The sequence below is a fragment of the Sinohyriopsis cumingii genome, chromosome 8, assembly GCF_028554795.1.
Source record: "Sinohyriopsis cumingii isolate HCF-2022 chromosome 8, ASM2855479v2, whole genome shotgun sequence".
NCBI classification, from domain to species: Eukaryota; Metazoa; Mollusca; class Bivalvia; order Unionida; family Unionidae; genus Sinohyriopsis; species Sinohyriopsis cumingii.
In genome coordinates, this window is record NC_142968.1 from 68,273,920 (window position 1) to 68,291,286 (window position 17,367).

The 17,367-nt window shown below is 36.2% G+C and overlaps 1 protein-coding gene across 2 annotated transcripts in view; it reads left to right on the forward strand.

Annotated features, from left to right (window-relative positions):
- Nucleotides 1–17,367, forward strand: part of LOC149793756 (dynein axonemal assembly factor 8-like) — an 82,921-nt gene that overhangs the window by 18,123 nt on the left and 47,431 nt on the right. For both annotated transcript variants that reach the window (XM_089967740.1, XM_089967741.1), the window contains exons 6-13: nt 1,419–1,571; nt 2,354–2,477; nt 5,358–5,486; nt 6,278–6,463; nt 8,072–8,207; nt 10,561–10,702; nt 11,757–11,998; nt 16,017–17,103. In XM_089967740.1, coding sequence (XP_089823866.1) covers nt 1,419–1,571; nt 2,354–2,477; nt 5,358–5,486; nt 6,278–6,463; nt 8,072–8,207; nt 10,561–10,702; nt 11,757–11,998; nt 16,017–17,103 — 2,199 coding nt within the window. The remainder of the gene's footprint in view (nt 1–1,418; nt 1,572–2,353; nt 2,478–5,357; nt 5,487–6,277; nt 6,464–8,071; nt 8,208–10,560; nt 10,703–11,756; nt 11,999–16,016; nt 17,104–17,367) is intronic.

Genomic DNA, 17,367 nt, shown 5'->3' on the forward strand with positions numbered 1-17,367 from the left:
CACATTGTATTGCAGTTGAAGCAGATCTCAGTATTTTTCTGCTCCTACTCTGCAGTAACAACTCTATTTTGTTGCAGCTTAATTTTTATATGAATTAAAGCTCTTGTTTAAACTCCACACTCGCCATGGCTCCATTATATCTCTGATCAACTGACCCTTGCATCTGTATGTGAGACCTTTTAGATTTATGGAAAATGAAATGACTGCATTGGCATGAAATACAAAGGTTGAAAGTGGATATTTAATTTCATTTTATGGGTTTTCAGGCCTCATTTTTACAAATTATCTCAATATTGCTTCTTGAAATTGAGAGTTTTGAATATCTTTTTGTTTGGTTGGTAAAAATTATTCTTGCACAGAACATTCATTAGGAACAATGGACTTAAAGACAGCCATAAAATCTTGAATATTTCCTTAAAGGAGTCTTGCTTTAGCTCTGAAGAGAGAATTCAGAGGATTTCCTCAGCTTTTATTTTCAACAATAAAAAGGTTTCCTTGTTTTATTTTAAAAGGAACGTTATTTCATAATCTTTCCACTCTCTCTACCTTGCACTAAGGCTGCAACATTTATTGAAAATTCTAAATTTGTACCCATTATACAATAGCCAAAATACCATTGTTTAATCAGACTGATTAAACTTATCCCATTCTGCACATTAGACTTAAGCTGATACATATTCAGTCTGTACATCACTAAGCTTGTGATTGGAACATTACTGTATGTCTTTTGTTTCTTATTATAAGATGATTTGGTTTGTAAGACATATTTTTGTTGAATATATCTATTTATTTAGAAAAAAAATATTTAGGATCATGCTGATATTGTTTTGCACCACAATATATATGTATTTGATTAAAAATAGCAATAATACAACTCTATGTACTACCTTAGGTCATGCTTATCGACTCCAGATGTACCATATGCAAGTTCATTTTCACAGCATGTTTTTTAAGTATTTACAGAGCAGTAAGCTAAGCTTAGTTGTTTACATGTACAAGTATTGGAGCATTACCTCAGACAAAAAATATTGGTATAGTTTGAAGTATCATAAGCATGGTAATGTAAAATCTCAACTTGTGGTGTAATTTGCAAAATGTTTAGTAAAACTAGGATTCAGTAATTACTTAGTATCTGTGATGTAAGTGTATGTAACAACAGATTTAATTATTTGCTTGAGTATATAAAACACAAACCTATTTTGAACAGAATGAACACGTGTGATCTATGCCAAACAAGGGTCTGGTAAAGTAAAGAGTTATCTATATAATGCCAGAACATGTTATTCCCAAAATGCAGAAAAGTGATTTGATTGAAGGTTATCCATAGTTACAAAGAACTATTCTCACACATGCTTTTCTATTTTAAGTTTTACTGTCTTGACATTGAAAGTGTAAAAATTATTGATTTATTATTGCAGCTAAGGAACATAAGAAGACAGTATCGAAAGATAAGACAGTAGTGTTTGAGCAGAAAGATGAGGAAACACCCATAGAAAAGAAAACAGCCTCATGTGGGACCAATACTAATGACTTTGTACCAAGAATATTAACACCCAGAGTACTAAAACTAGGTGAGGTTTTAGACATATTCCATTGTTGTTTCTAGGTAAAATAAAATTTATATTTTTTCTTCTTAAACTTGCTACTCGAGCTGAATTTGTTTTTAGTTATACCTGTCTGTGAATGAATTTGAATGGCCAACAATTGTTTCTTTTTGGACAGATGTCCTTTATATCAAAGTTGCATGTGAAAGTTAGATGGTTTGTATTTGTTGATTTATGAGCAGATGTCCTCGATTTTACAGGCATTCTGTATGAATGCTTTCACCATATATTGACCAAATTCATTCAGAGTAACATGGTAACAAAATGTTATTTTTACCTTGTTTTCCAATTATTATTGAGCGGCTTGTCTATTAGTGAGATCCACAACAGCAAAGATGGGGAAATTTGAAATATGCAGCCCTGCATTTTACTAGATTTGATGGTCTAGGTAGATTCAAGAATATTAGTGCAAACTATCTTATATTTGTATTACTGGGGGATGTTAAATAGCAATTGCAGAAAGCATTACAGACCTAATCTCCATCCAGACATTTTTTGTATCATCAGGCATTTAAGTTTTTATGGTATTTTGTTGGTTCATTCATTGCGAAAGAAAAGTTACTGAACACTAGAATAAGGCAAAATTTATGTAAACTTATCGAGAGCTTCTCAGACCTATTTTTCAGAGAAGCTGCTCAAGAATGACAAACATGTTACCTGCCTTTTCTGGGAAACATAAGAACATTCATAAATGGAGTCATTTCTTTTTTTCTTCTTCAAGTTTACTTACTGTCATAATTCTGTTCCAGAAAATAAGAGAGAAGAAAGAGGAGCCACAGTTTTTCTGGATTTGAGGAATTTTGAGCAACAGAAACAGGAACAGAAGCAGAGTATAGGGCGGGTGCAACAGATTCTTGGTATTGATCCTAGCAGGTAGGTTTGTGACAGGAATGTTTTTGGTCTTTGTTTTGTTTATACTGGTCTTCTGTATACATTGGGAAAGGTACATTTTCATTGTAGGTGATACAACTCTTTCATGTTGCTCATGACACCTTTCTTGAATATTTTTTAAAGCCAGATGTATGTGTGACAGTGCCACGATTTTGAAAGAGTCACAGAGGTTTGATAATAGTCTTCAGTGAATAACACTTAAAGTCATATTCCCAACTGGTTACATTTTTTTCCCATTCTTTGTCCCCAATCACTCTTGAAAATTTCCTGCAGTTGTCTACTTTCTTTTCATGGATGAATTATTGTCCCCATACTTATTTTAAAAAGCATCAGGCATGTTGTGGTACTGCTGACCTGTACATTACCCATTTTCCTCATACACCAGTGGGTGGAATTTAACCCTCTCCCAGTTTGCCTCCTACACAAGTAGCTGGAACTTAACCATCACCCAAGTCTCTCCCACTTCATTTGATGGAATTTAACATTAATTGCAACTTCTATACTAGTGGTTGGAGTTTAACCATCACCCCAAAACTCCTACACCAGTGGATGGAATTTAACTTAGTTCTCATACACCAGTGGTGAAATCTAACCATCATCTAAGCTCCTCCTATACAAGTGGATGGAATTTAACCATCACCTGAAAACACCTCCTATACCATTGGATGGAATTTAACCATCACCTGAAAACACCTCCTATACCATTGGATGGAATTTAACCATCACCTAAAAATTCTTTATACACAAGTGGATGGAATTTAACTCTTACCCATAATCTCCTCCTACACCAGTAGATGGAATATAACTATCGCCCCAAAATTCTTCCTACACCAGTGGTTGTAATTTAATGATAACCCATAAAGTCCTTCTACACTAGTGGATGGAATTTAACCATCACCAAAAATCTCCTCCTACACTAGTGGATGGAGTTTATTACCCAGTCTCCAAAACCAGTGTATGGGATTTTACTTGTTCATTAGGGAATCCTGTCCATGAGTATTATTTTTGACTTTTGTGATCCTATCCTGGAATCCCTGGAAGGGGTCAAAAGATGAAATGTAAAAAGAAAATCCATTATAGTGACTGTTCCCCTACCAATAATTTTTTTGTTTTGATGAAACATCATATACACTGTCATAGCAAGAAGACATATTATATGTGACAGATTTGAGGTTTCCATCTCATGCGGGGGCCCTGAGTGGCTGAGTGGTCTAAAGTGCTCTCCGTTACGGATCACTGCCGTCTCACCTCTGTCTGTGCCGGTTTGAGTCTCGGATTCAGCCAATGTGGGTGTGTTAGAAAGCTTGCCAGTAGCTTCTCGTGGGTCGGTAGTTCTTTCCATGGTTTTCCCAGGTTCTTCCTCCACCATTATTACTGGCCACCATGTATAGCCTATCTTGTGCTGAAAAATAGCATTAAACCCCACAAACAACAACAATATCTAATGAGATAACAGTGTGACATGATTATGTGTCTCTTCTAATGAATAGTAATGAAAAATATTTATGAGAAATTTACCCCAGAAAGCTGAGAAAGAAATGGGGATATGGGATGGGAAGGGACATCTTTACTAGTCAATGGTTCAGTGGAAGCCTTGGCATACAAAGAAATTTTTTTTGCGCAGAAGTGATATTGTAGCTACATTATTATCACAACCTGCATAAGCATGATGAGATATAGTAGTCACTTTTCCATAATTGTTGTCATTGTTATCAACAATGTTATAGTTATTCTTAAAATGTTTGGAAAATCAGAAACTGGTTATACTGATATGCATGTGAATGCAGGTCAGATACTGGGTACTGGGTTCTGCTGAACTTGTTTATGATAGAAGTGTATTAGTTGTTGCCAGTAAACTCGACTGATTAATATAGCTTTCAAAGTACATGTACATTTATAAGTTGCCAGTAATTTTGGTAGTTAGCCATATTATGTTATTTCAAACAGCCATGGCAAAAACAGCCAAAGCGTTCTAACTGGGGATAAGAAATATTTGATTGATCAAAGTACATCACTTCAACTGACTTGACAATATGCATATGTAGATGTTAAACTATAGAAGGGGGCCCCGAGTGGCCGAGTGGTCTAAAGCGCTCTCCATTACCGATCACTGCCGTCTCACCTCTGTCTGCGTGGGTTCGAGTCTAGGATTCGGCCAATGTGGGTTTGTGAGAAAGCTTTCCAGTAGCTTCTCGTGGGTTGGTGGTTCTTCCTGGGGTTTTCCTGGGTTCTTCCTCCACCATTAGTACTGGGCACCATGCATAGCCTATTGTGTGCTGAAAAATGGCATTAAACCCCACAACAACAACAACAATAAACTATAGAAACCCTGGCTTGTAAAGATGCGGTCTTCATAGTTGAGAGGACGAGAAAACAAGTAAATGAGCTGGCATGATCGCCAGTGCATTATTTTGTCATGCATATGTAAATAACTGGTGAAAAACTCAGTGTGGCACAGGAAAATGTACACAGCCCACCCATAATTAATTCTAGGGTTGGCAATAGCAACTTTGGAGCTAGTGCTTTCAGGGTCCCAGTTTCAATTCCTGATGATTTTTTAATGCATAAAACCTGTTTTACCTCAAAACATGTATTAGACCCATTCATAAATCAAAACAATCATTTGCATAAATTGCAAATTTCCAAACTCTGGAAAGAGAGACATATTTTCAAAAAACTGAAGACACTGAGTTTAATCAATTCTTTTTTCAGTCTGCAACACCAAGATTTCTCTAAAACTAAATAAGGTGGATATATTTATTGTTTTACAGCATTTTGAACCACAAGGAACATACTTGTGTTAGCTTTAAAAATATTTTGGTTGGTTTTTGAGCAGATTTAACAGTTACCTTATTCTTACAGTAGGCAGTCTGATTCCAGTGACTCGGAGGATGACGTTAGTTGGCAAGAGCAGAGGAAGAAACTAAAACAGAACCTGTCAGCAAAAGGGGTGGCTGCAACAGCTCTTTCCAATAAACCTCAGCCTGCAAGGTGGGGAAATATAGCTCCAATAGTATTAAATCTTTGACTTACTAGGTTGAATGAGAAATGAGAATACATGCTGGTATATTAGAATTGAGAAAATTGTTGTTTTGATAAATTGATATTTCATTGGTTTATTTGTATTCAGTCACTACCAAAATAGACTCATTTATTGGCTAGCTGTAAAATCTAGGGTCTTGATTCCCTAAAAGTATTAAAAGTTTACTTGCTATGGTTTATTTTACAAATTATATATGACAAAGCATGAGATTGATAAAAGAAAGCTGGCCAGTTTAGTGTTTCAAGATCATTATGCAGTGACCTGTCATGCCATGAATTTATGTACAACTGGACCACACACCCTTGTATAAGTGTGCCATAACTTGGTAGCAAGAAGTAGCAAATTTTTCATCCAGATTGTCATTTTGCTACCAGTACTAATAGCTAGTTTGTGATCAACATTTTTACCAGATATTTGTAGAGTTGGATCCAGAACCATTTTATGATGGATGTTGCTTAATATGAGAGATAGTGAACAGGGTGAGTTCTTTTCCTTATGGATTGAAAAAAGTTGCTTTATCAACATATTGACATATGGAAGGGTTCAGTGCTTGCAAACTTTTTAAAATTTTTTGTTAGTTATCTACTGTATTAGTAATTTTTACTGCTACTTTTACCCCAAGTAGCAAATAATTGCTGCACACAAAACAAAAGAGTTTGTAACCCTGACAATATTTGGACCCTACAAGCCCCAGTTATGTGGCCTTTTTTTCATTTAACATTGAACATAATTTTTTCAGGCCAGTACCATCATACAAGCTTCCACCAAGAGTGATAGATATGAGCAAACGACTACCATCAAAGAGAGTTGCAAATGAATCAGTTTCAGAACCAGAGGTGACAACATTGTCAGGGGAGGCCAAGGCCAGAAGAGAGGCTGAGTTGGCAGCAGAGAGAGAGAAGGAGCAACGACTTGAAGTGGCCAAGTAAGTTATATGCATCTTAGTTTAAAATACTTTTTTGTTATTGAATGCATTATGACATTGGAGATGATGAACAAAAATAATAAAGTTTAAATTTTTTCAAATCTTGACTGGTCTTAGACCAGAACAGGTTAAGCAACAACCTGTCATCCATTGTCCATTGCCTTTCCAGTGATTGGACATCCATTAGTACAATTTTGTTATCACTGCTTATCCAAAACTACTAGGAAGAAAGTTATAAAGCTTGCTATACAGTCTCATCCTGAAGTCTTGTTGGTCTTGACAGAAATGGTGTTCCATGTACATCTATTATAGCTGCCATAATGAAGGTCTTGAAAATCTTGTTACCACTACTCCTTCTATATTGATGGTGAGATTTTCAAATTTTTTTAAAGACTTTTTATGATCATGTCCACAAGTGAACTTGAAAATCTTGTTATTGCTACTTCTTAATGGACATTGTATCAACATGAGGTTTTCTTATGACAGATATATATTTTGATATGAAACTGGTACTGATCTGACCGCTAACAAATACACATATCAACCTTGGTGGTCAGTCAGAAACTCTTGGTAATGCTATTTCAGAACAGATGGTTATATCACAAATTTCGTATGTTGGAGTTTCTTAGTAATTACTTTGGTGGTTTCACTATTCAGCATTTTAAAAATAATAAAAGGGTGGAAGAAACAGACTTCTTCTGAAATCCTGTAAATTTTGTGTATAGAGCGTCAGTACTGTCAAAGGACTCTTCTTTTTTTAAGCCTCTGAATCATTGTAAATTCTATCACTTTTACTTTGTTATTCCTCCAGTACATATTGTTGAGTGGTGGCGTATAACAGCTGCTGTGTATGTATGCCTGTCCATAATCAATCTGTCTGTATATAAACATTTTCTTTGCAGAGCATAACCCTGAAATTATTTAAGGTATTTCAAGCAACCTTAATAAAACTGTCAAGCAGGTTTTATAATGGCACCTTTTGATGCTTAGAATTCTTTGCATTTTATATTTTTTTTCTGGAAACTAGCATGAATTGTATAAAACTGTGGAATCCGATGCTTGGCCATAAGTATTATATACATTGACCATAAAGTTAAAAGTGATGTGGGCCCATATCTTTTGGTTCGAGTGTTAAGTTGTCTCCAGTTCTTAAGGCCACAGGCAAAATAAGCTTTCTTGCAGGAAAGAGTAATGCATTTGAATGGTGCTGAGTATTAGAGTAATTGATATTTCAAATATCAAGGATTTACTATATATCCATGATTTGTTCCATGTAAATTTAACATTTACAGTGTGTCCTGGAATGTTATTAATCATTCCAGATTAATAATTGGCTTCAGGTTTAGTTGGGATGAAATGATACTCTTGATGTTTTCAGGATAATTTCTGCAGTCTACTGTTGTAAGAAATTTGTTTAAATACTGCATGCTACAGTGACCACTTTTCCATAAGACCAGAGATTAGAAGGTGGAAAACCAAAACCAAAATTCTTCTAGATAAATCTGGCATCAGAATGGCACAAATGAAATTTAGATGTATTCTCTGTTTCTTCTTGTTTAGGTATGAATTTACTTAGAAAAAAATAATAAAAAGTGTTTTGTATTGTAGAAAACTGAGGGAAGAGAGAGACCAAGAGAGACAAAACAGAATTCGTCTTGGCAAACGGCTGGACGCAATGCGACCATCTGCATCAGTTTCAGGACATCAGAATTGTGCAGAAGCAACACCTGTTATCTTTGATATTGTATGTTACAAATATTAATTGTTTAGAATTCTAAGAATGTATATGTTTTGAACAAGTAATGACATGATGATATGTTTTCTGCCTTTATACATTGAGACCACCCTTCAACTTTACCACTCCCCAGTTTAATCATTTTCAATATCAAAGGAGCAAAGTTATCTTGCAAAATCAGACCACTTTCAAATTAAAACCTTTCTGTCCTGCCCAGTTGATAATCTTAGTTTAGAGATTTTACCATATGCTGTATCAGCTGTTCAACTTTGTATGAATAGATGTTAATATATATATGCATGTATTAGGGTTTAATGGTATGTCAACACAGATCTGGCTATATGGTCCTGCACTGATTTTGTTGTAAAGTTGTTGTACATACAGTGTAACCTATCAACTAAGGAATCTACTAACTGTGCATGAGAGGGGTATCTTTTTACAAAAGTTTAATATGTAGATCAGATGAAAGAAGAAAAATTCAGTCACCATCTGGAAAAGAGAGGCTGTTGTCTTAGGATGATGATCGTTTTGGGAGGTGGGCTATATGTAGCACTAGATTTTTCCTTGTTTGTGGTAGCAGGTTGTAAGACATATGCATCACTTTACAGTGCCTTCATCATTATTGCTGTCCTTGTGAATTATGTTAGGATTGTTTTGTTTATAGTATTGCATTTATGAAAAGCTGAGATGACTTGCATTGTGAATTTATTGAAAATTGGGAATGGGACTTATCATTCAACAACATAGGGGCTCCAGATGGCTCAGTGGTCTAAGATGAAAGCTCAGTATAGCGATTACTTTGAAATTCCATGTCCATGTCCATTAATACATGAATCCATCAGCATCCTAAATTGACTTTAATATCAGTTTTTTTTTTTTTTTACTGTTTTTTTATTTCAGTAATATTTTATCACACTCTTAGAATTTGAAATATAGCATCAGTATACACTTACCTAAATGCCCTCATTACTGAAGCTTGGATTGTACTAGACATGCAGGCCATAACCACTTTGTTTTAAACATTTTTTTACACAATTGTTTCCATTTTAGCAAAGTCTTTTTCAACAAGGTTAATAAGAAACCTTATGAGGCAGACAAATGTCATTTCATAGGCATGTTTGTATTTATATGTAGATGATTTTATTAACAAAATCTCTTTTTTTTTGCAAGACAAGCAAAAGCATGAGGTGGACAAATTATGTTTGATATATATATATATATATATATATATATATATATATATATATATATATATATGAATGGTTTGATTAGACTTTTTGGACATTGTGTCAGTTATTCAATTTTTTGTAAACATTTTTGAGATGTTTTTTTTGCATATCCTGATGAAAACCTTGTTATGAGCTAATGAACTAACTCAGCAAAACTAGTTGAGGTTGACCTGTGAAATTCCATGTGCATGTTTTTGTGATACATGAATGACCTGAAGAGATTTTAATACATTGAAAGTGTTGAACTTGTTTGGTCTGTAGTAGGGTGGGGTGGAGTGGCATATGTGTTGTATAAATGTATCAATTAATCTAGTGTAAAGAAAAGTAAATCATTTTGTGTTGCCTGTAATTTTGTGCCCATCAACAGGTTATTTTTTTATATGTTTTTTTCTAAGAGCAGCATATTTAACTTTTGATTCAACATACAGGTATATAATTTTTCAGAATTTCATAAAAGAGTGTAAGAACTGATGACATTTACTTTCACTGAGAGGCAATTGTAGTACATAATGAATAATATGTTTTAAATTTGCAAACAATATTTCAAAAGTGCAGGGTTATTTTGATTTGAATGGGAAAAATTTGGTGAGAAAAATAATCATGTCAGTGTTTGTATCAAGACAAGGAAATCCCAGACATGGGATTACATTATTTGTTTCCCCATTCCACAGAGCATTATGGAGAGACAAATAACGTATCCCATTGACTGTGTTTTCCTTTTCTTGGTACAAACCCCAACATAGATTCTATTAATCTCATTATGCCAGTAGAAGCTTGATGCCTTCAAATTATATTTGCAATTTTAACAATTTACTCTTGAAAATTTAATTCACAGTTGATAAATTTGTTCTGAAATTATGTGCCTTGATCCCATTCATAATCAGTCAAGGAAAATACCTACTATAAATCCATGAAAAACTTAATTATCTACTAGGACTTTAGTTTTGTTGTATAGAGAAGTTTTATCTGTATGAAACTGAGAATGTTCATAATTTAGAGCCAGGTAAAACATAACTTTTATTAATACAGCCAATAATATTAAAATAAAAACAAGTGTGTAAAAAATGACAGACAGTTTGGTATTAAATAAGTCAATAAAGGTTTTTGCAATTTCTTTTAAAAACATGATTCAGGATGCCTCCTATGAACCTGCCCCATGCAGCCTACCACCAATACTGACAACACACCAGGAATGCCTGCTCCTGACGGTACACCTGTCTTCTAATGGAGAGATTATACTTCACCGTGGCAAGAGCAACAAAAGTGTGGATACTGGTATGCTGTGTCCTTTTTTAATTTTCTGTTAGCAAAAGTGGCATATGGGCAACTAAATGAAATAATCGAAAAAAGGCATAACACATGACTTACTGTCACTGGCTCTTAGAGTCTGTACAAGACAAGACATGATAAAAATTCCTGTTTTTCAACATTAAACCATAAATTGAATCAAAATGTATGTAACAAAATATTCTAGGTGGTATACTTGGTTAGGCCCTTTCCAACGAAATCAGCTGTGTTCAACTATAGTTTGATGGCTTAAATATTTACATTAAAGAGGGTTAAGTAGATCAGTTGAGCAGTATTATGTTTGTCCTGTCTGTCTTTTTCAGGAGATGGATTGAGCTGTGTAAGTTTATCTTGTCTGCCTGTTTCATGAGATGAATTGAGCAGTGTTAACACATTATCCCCTGGAGGTTTTTGTCATTTTTGCCTGAAATTCGAGTAGAAAACACATTTTGAAAGCTATTTCTGAATAGATCCAAAAATACCAAATACCAGGTGATCTTTCAATAACATACTGCCTAGTTGTGTTAGAAGCATCGTTTAATTTTTTTTGTATTGAGAGCACTCTTTATTCCAAGTGCCCATCTTATCCTACTTTTTGCAAAGGTTCATCTGTCTGTTTGCAGTTCATACCGGCCTGCCTTTGATCTGAGACCAAAAAGTCTAAAATCCAGACACAAAATCAGATTCTGACCATGGGCAAATCTTGGGTAGAAAAAAATCGGGTCCAAAAGATGAGGTTTTTCCATCTGTATTTTGTAGTGCAACTAGATATTCCAGATTATTTGGTGTCATTGTAGAGCTACATCTGTCTACCTTTCTATAATACCACCCACTTTAGTGTATCATGCATGACCTTGGTGCTACAGATCCCAGCAATAGGCTACTACCTCCTGCCACATTAACTCGTCGCTATGGTTAATGTATTAAGTTTGTCTTGTCTGCCTGTTTCATGAGATGGATTGAGCAGTGTAAGTTTGTCTTGTCTGCTTGTTTCAGGAGATAAATTGAGCAGTGTTAAGTTTTTCCTTTCTACCTGTTTCAGGAGATGGGTTGTCTGCCAGCTATACGGCGTTACTGACTTGGCTCCTCTCCCTTGTGCCACACAATTTCAGCTATCTCCAGGAGAAAAGCAACAGAACAGAATCTTCACCATTAACATTACCATTCAATGTTATTGGGTTGCAGCAACTATGGATGAATGAGCAGCTTTGCCTCATGGTTGCCGTTACTCCCACAGAACAATTTGATGCCAAATTCTTCCCAATCAAGAGCAAGAAGGGAAAGGTACTTTACAAAAAACGTTATTGATCGATAACATCTTAAGTTTTGTTTCACTTGTCTTGGGAGATGGCAAGACATTCTAGTAACAATGGCAGTGTCATCATCAATGTTATGACTGTGTGTTGAACTTTCCACAGGTCTCATACAGTTGGTTAGTATCATAGCGTGTTATGTAGGTAAAACACATAGTTCTGCAAAATCTTGTTATTCCAACCTTCCTGTTTCTGGATTCTTGTCTTTGGTTTTATGTAACATATTTATGCAGTGAGAAGACCACCCACCCAGTTTTTCAGAAAATGTTGGCAGATAGTTACTATGGATATCGTTCACTAATAATACAACCACTTTTTAGGGGTCATTCATTTAGTACATATGCAAAAAAATCATTTGTTTTACACCACCTCTCCTCTTGCTTCCTGGCATATTTTTTTCTACACCCCCCACCATGCATACATATGCTTCTGCTTAGTAACCGCTCCTACCTTCAATCAAAGTCAGCTTGTTGGTATTTTGAAACAAATGGGAGTTTCTTTATTTTCAAAATTGCCATATTTGCAATGGTGAGTGTTTGTTTTCAAGTAATAGATGTGATGATTTGCTGTGTTTGATAATCTTACTAATTCTAAAAATATTTGAGTTACATCTTTTTGAACAAATGTGTACTTGAGCTCTTTCTTTCTATTTGTTCAGTTTTTGTTGGGAAATATAAAAACTAGATATTGGATGGAGATGACTCATATTTAACTTCAGTGGACTGTTCATGAAACCAGAAAGGGACACAGGGACTCATATCATTTCTTACAGTTTACCTATTTGTCACATGTGTACTGTAAAAAAAACTACAAGGGAGGATACATCTCTTCCTTCTCGCACAACCTATTTAATAATCAATGCTGATATTTCAAGCTACATTTTGGATTGTGATAAATCAGGTACCATTGTTTAGTTCAAGCATTTGACTTTGTATGCGAATCCAAAGTTTGGCTTACTATCATACCTTTAAGGACTGCCAGGCCATTTTCTCATGCTACCAATTGACATGGCCATGATTGCACCTGCTTAACATGGAATTGCAACCTGCTGAGTAGAATACTGCCATCTCACTGACCAACTGAAAATGATCTACTGCACCCATTTATAACTTATTTCCTTTTTTCTCACTGTTTTTAAAATCCTTAAGTTGGTACAAACAAATTGGAAATATGCGAATACTATAGGTTGTTTGTTGTTGGCTAAGGCAAACAGGTTTTACTCATGGTAGCTATTATATATTTGTGTTATTATGTTTGTAGATACTACTTGGTATTACTTCCCCCCATACATACACATATGCAAACTTCAGACCCCCTCCTCCCTGTGTACTAAATGGACATCCCACTATTTACTGGCTATGCTTGCTTAAATCTATCTACAAATAACATATATCCTGATCTGCTGTCTCATAATGTGCTGACATATCAGGATCTATATTGCTATTTTTCTACTTACTACTCTTAGTAAACTGCATAGACCCAGATCTGCCAGTGTATTATGCCATGGCTGATCGGGTTCTGTACAGTTTGCAAGTAAAAACAGTATTTGAAAAATTTATTAGTTGTTGTTGTTGTTGTCGTTGTAGGGTTTAACGCCATTTTTCAGCACATGATAGGCTATACATGGCAGCCAGTATTAATGTTGGAGGAAGAACCCGGGAAATCCCTAGAAAGAACCACCGACCCACGAGAAGCTACTGGCAAGCTTTCTCACATACCCACATTAGCCAAATCTGAGACTCGAACCCACACAGACAGAGGTGAGATGGCAGTGATCCGTAACGGAGAGCACTTTAGACCACTTGACCAGTAGGGGCCCTGAAGAATTTATTAGACTGGACCCCTGGTCTTAACAGCTGTATTCATTTAAAGTTGAAAGAGAAGCATTTTTATTCAACAATACAACACATCTTACAAGATTGACAAATCAAACTCATTTACTTTGGCAATAAAATATTCTAGTAATTTAAACTTAGTATAAATTAATAAAGAGGTTGTAACAGTTCAGAAAAAATGCCATGATTTTGCTATGTCAGAATTAATGTTATATTGAAGCATGTTATAGCTGTGTTTCCATGTTGTTTGTATCCTTCATCACTAACTTGATATTTAGTTACAACATATTGTGCATTAGTCATCATGTACAAAGTTGTCCAACTGTCCATTCATCTATCCATCTGTTACCAAGTTTTGTTTTTTGCACAATAACTAGGGTTCTCCACTTTCTGAAGTCACCAAACATTGTGTATGGCTTGCACATGGTGTAATTAAGATTTTTTCCATTTTGCTGTAAAAGAATTATATGATCAAGGTTGACTGAAGGAAGAAAAAATATTTCTGCAAAACAACACCCTAGAGAATACTTTGTGGATGTCATTCACTTGGGGTAAGGAAAAAGCCTATTAATTTTGGGGTCATGGGGTTAAAGGTCAAGTTTGTAGTGATTAGAAGATGACAAATGGTTTCCAGACAATATCATTAGTTTTACATGACAGACTGGGACCAATCTTTGTGAGACTTGCACTTGGGGTAAGAAAAAGCCTATTGATTTTAGTGGTAAAAAGGTCAAAGGTCAACATCATTGACTGAAAGAAGCAAATGGTCTCTGCTGGGGCCCCGAGTGGCCAAGTGGTCTAAAGCGTTCTCCGTTACAGATCACTGCCATCTCACCTCTGTCTGCGTGGGTTCAAGTCTCGGATTCAGCCAATGTGGGTATGTGAGAAAGCTTGCCAGTAGCTTCTTGTGGGTCGGTGGTTCTTTCCGGGGTTTCCCCAGGTTCTTCCTCCACCATTAATACTGGCTGCCATGTATAGCCTATTGTGTGCTGAAAAATGGCGTTAAACCCTACAACAACAACAACAGCAACAACAAATGGTCTCTGCACACAAAAAGTCAGTTCTTGACCTTGTACCTTCACCAAAGTTTATGGCTTACATGTGCTTACATGTTTGTTAAGAAAGAAGCACACTGATTTGAGAGTCAAATTGTTAGCGGTGATTTGGATTTTTAACGTAGCTTTAACAAGTTTTTAGTCGTTGTTGTTGTTGTTGTTGTTGTTGTGGGGTTTAATGCCATTTTTCAGCACACGATAGGCTATATATGGCAGCCAGTATTAATGGTGGAGGAAGAACCCGGGAAAACCCCAGAAAGAACCACCGACCCACGAGAAGCTACTGGCATGCTTTCTCACATATCTACATTGGCTGAATCTGAGACTCGAAACGGCGCAGACAGAGGTGAGATGGCAGTGATCCGTAACGGCGAACGCTTTAGACCACTCGGCCACTCGGGGCCCCCAGTTTTTAGTCATATCACTATGATGTCTGCAGTGTGGCAGTTTATAGTGATGTCTAGCACTGGGGCATCATGCCACAGACATGTAGCATGATGTCCCACCCAGTCACATTATCCTGACACCAGCCCGACCAGTCCTAACACTAACCTCTTGATGCTGAGCGCCAAGCGAGGCAGCTTTTAGTACCATTTTTGTAAGTCTTTGATATGACTCGACCGGGGATCAAACCCACAACCTCCCACATCCGAGTTGGATGCTCTAACTACTAGGCCACCGGAGCGGTATAAAAATGTTAGCAGTCAAATTATCTGCATAGTAATTTTAGTTCTAGACCACATATTTTGAATAAAGTTTATGGATGGCTTGCACATAAGATATGGAAAACCAAACTTAGTGGATGGCTTGTGCCTAGGGTAATAAAGAAACCTATAGGTTCCTAGGTTTAATGGTCAGATGTAATAGTCATAGTAATTGTAATAAGAAAATAATTGTTTCTGCACAGTAAGTTTAGTTCAAATCTGCATTCTTGGACTAAATTTCAAGATCATTGAGACCCATTGGTCAATAAGTTTCAGAATTAGTTATGTAATACTAATGCCTCCATAGAGAACTTAAACTCAAGGTGAGAATTTAATGTGCCATTCAAAACACTCGTGTTTTCTGTTCAGACTTATTATATATTCTTCCATTGCAGCTCAAGGATGAGTTGAAGGATAGTTCAACATTTCAGCAGCATGTGATCAAGTTTCTATCCACAAACACCATCAATACTGTGTGTCCATGGCTGGAAGATATGGAATCTATGGAAGTAGCCTCAGCCCAGGAGGTTTCCTCAAAACACAAAGTTGCATATGTTTATAGACCTCCTTTGCCAGAAATCACAACAAAGCCCCTCTCAACATTCATACAGGTAAATTCAGACCCCCAGGCAGCATTCAAGGTGTTTAATACAAGTGTGGGTTTTTTCTGGCAGACTGTAGACTGTGCAGAGGGATTCCTTGATCAGAATTTGAATGATGAAAATGAAAGTTATGACACTCAGATCACAATGTCTTTGATATATAAGAAAATTTTCCAGGAACCATGTTTCATGATGGGAATTTTTAATCGTCTTTTACAAGAAGGACTTGATTTGGCTGGAGTCAGACTTTTGTATCCAACTCCAGAACTTCTCAGTCTTCCAATGGCCAAACCATCCGTGCCTGTAGATAATTCTGATACAAAATCAAAAGTTGATGTGCTCAATAATATTGGACCAGTATTAGCGATTGGTATACGAGGAACATTTGCACGCTCAATCTGGCTTGATGCAGTTGGTCCTTCAGACCCTGTCCTTGCACGTCGAACTGATCCAAATTCTTTATGTGCACTTTATGGTGGAGCATCAAGGGATGAGTGCCTTTTATTCTGTCCAAGGAATACATCTCGAATTCAGACTGAACTTTCTAGATGGTTTGGAGCAAGAGTGCCACCTGGTGGTTCAATTGATGTTGGTCAGCCATATGTAAGAAAGGATCAATTGAGAAATGGGAGCCCCAAGGGAAGAAAATCAAAGAAAGTCACATGGGAAGACACCCAAGAACAAAATGAGTCAGATCACAGTTTACACAGACCCCCAGCTACACTCACAGCTACAACAAAGAGCGAAATATTTTTAGTTCTCTCCCCACTGGTGCCTCCCAAGAGTTCTGGAATCATTCTAGCCACTTGCCAGAGGAGGGGTTATCAGGTTAGGGGTGTAAAGAGATGCCGCCTGTCAACTAAGAGAGCTGTATCACTGGGTAAGTAGGATGTGAAAAGTTGGTTAAATTTGGATCAATTTAAACTTTGTATCCATGATGCTAAGAGATCTTATGGTGAGAATCTGCATCCATCATACATCCGTCGATAATTGCTGTTTTCAGTTTCTTTGCAAAAACCATTAAACCAATTTGAGCCAAAAGTGGAAGAAAACAGAATTACAGCATTAAGGCCTTTCAAACTTGTACAGTTGATACCCGTCTACTGTTTTATTTATGGCTGCCATTACTAAAAATAGAAAACTT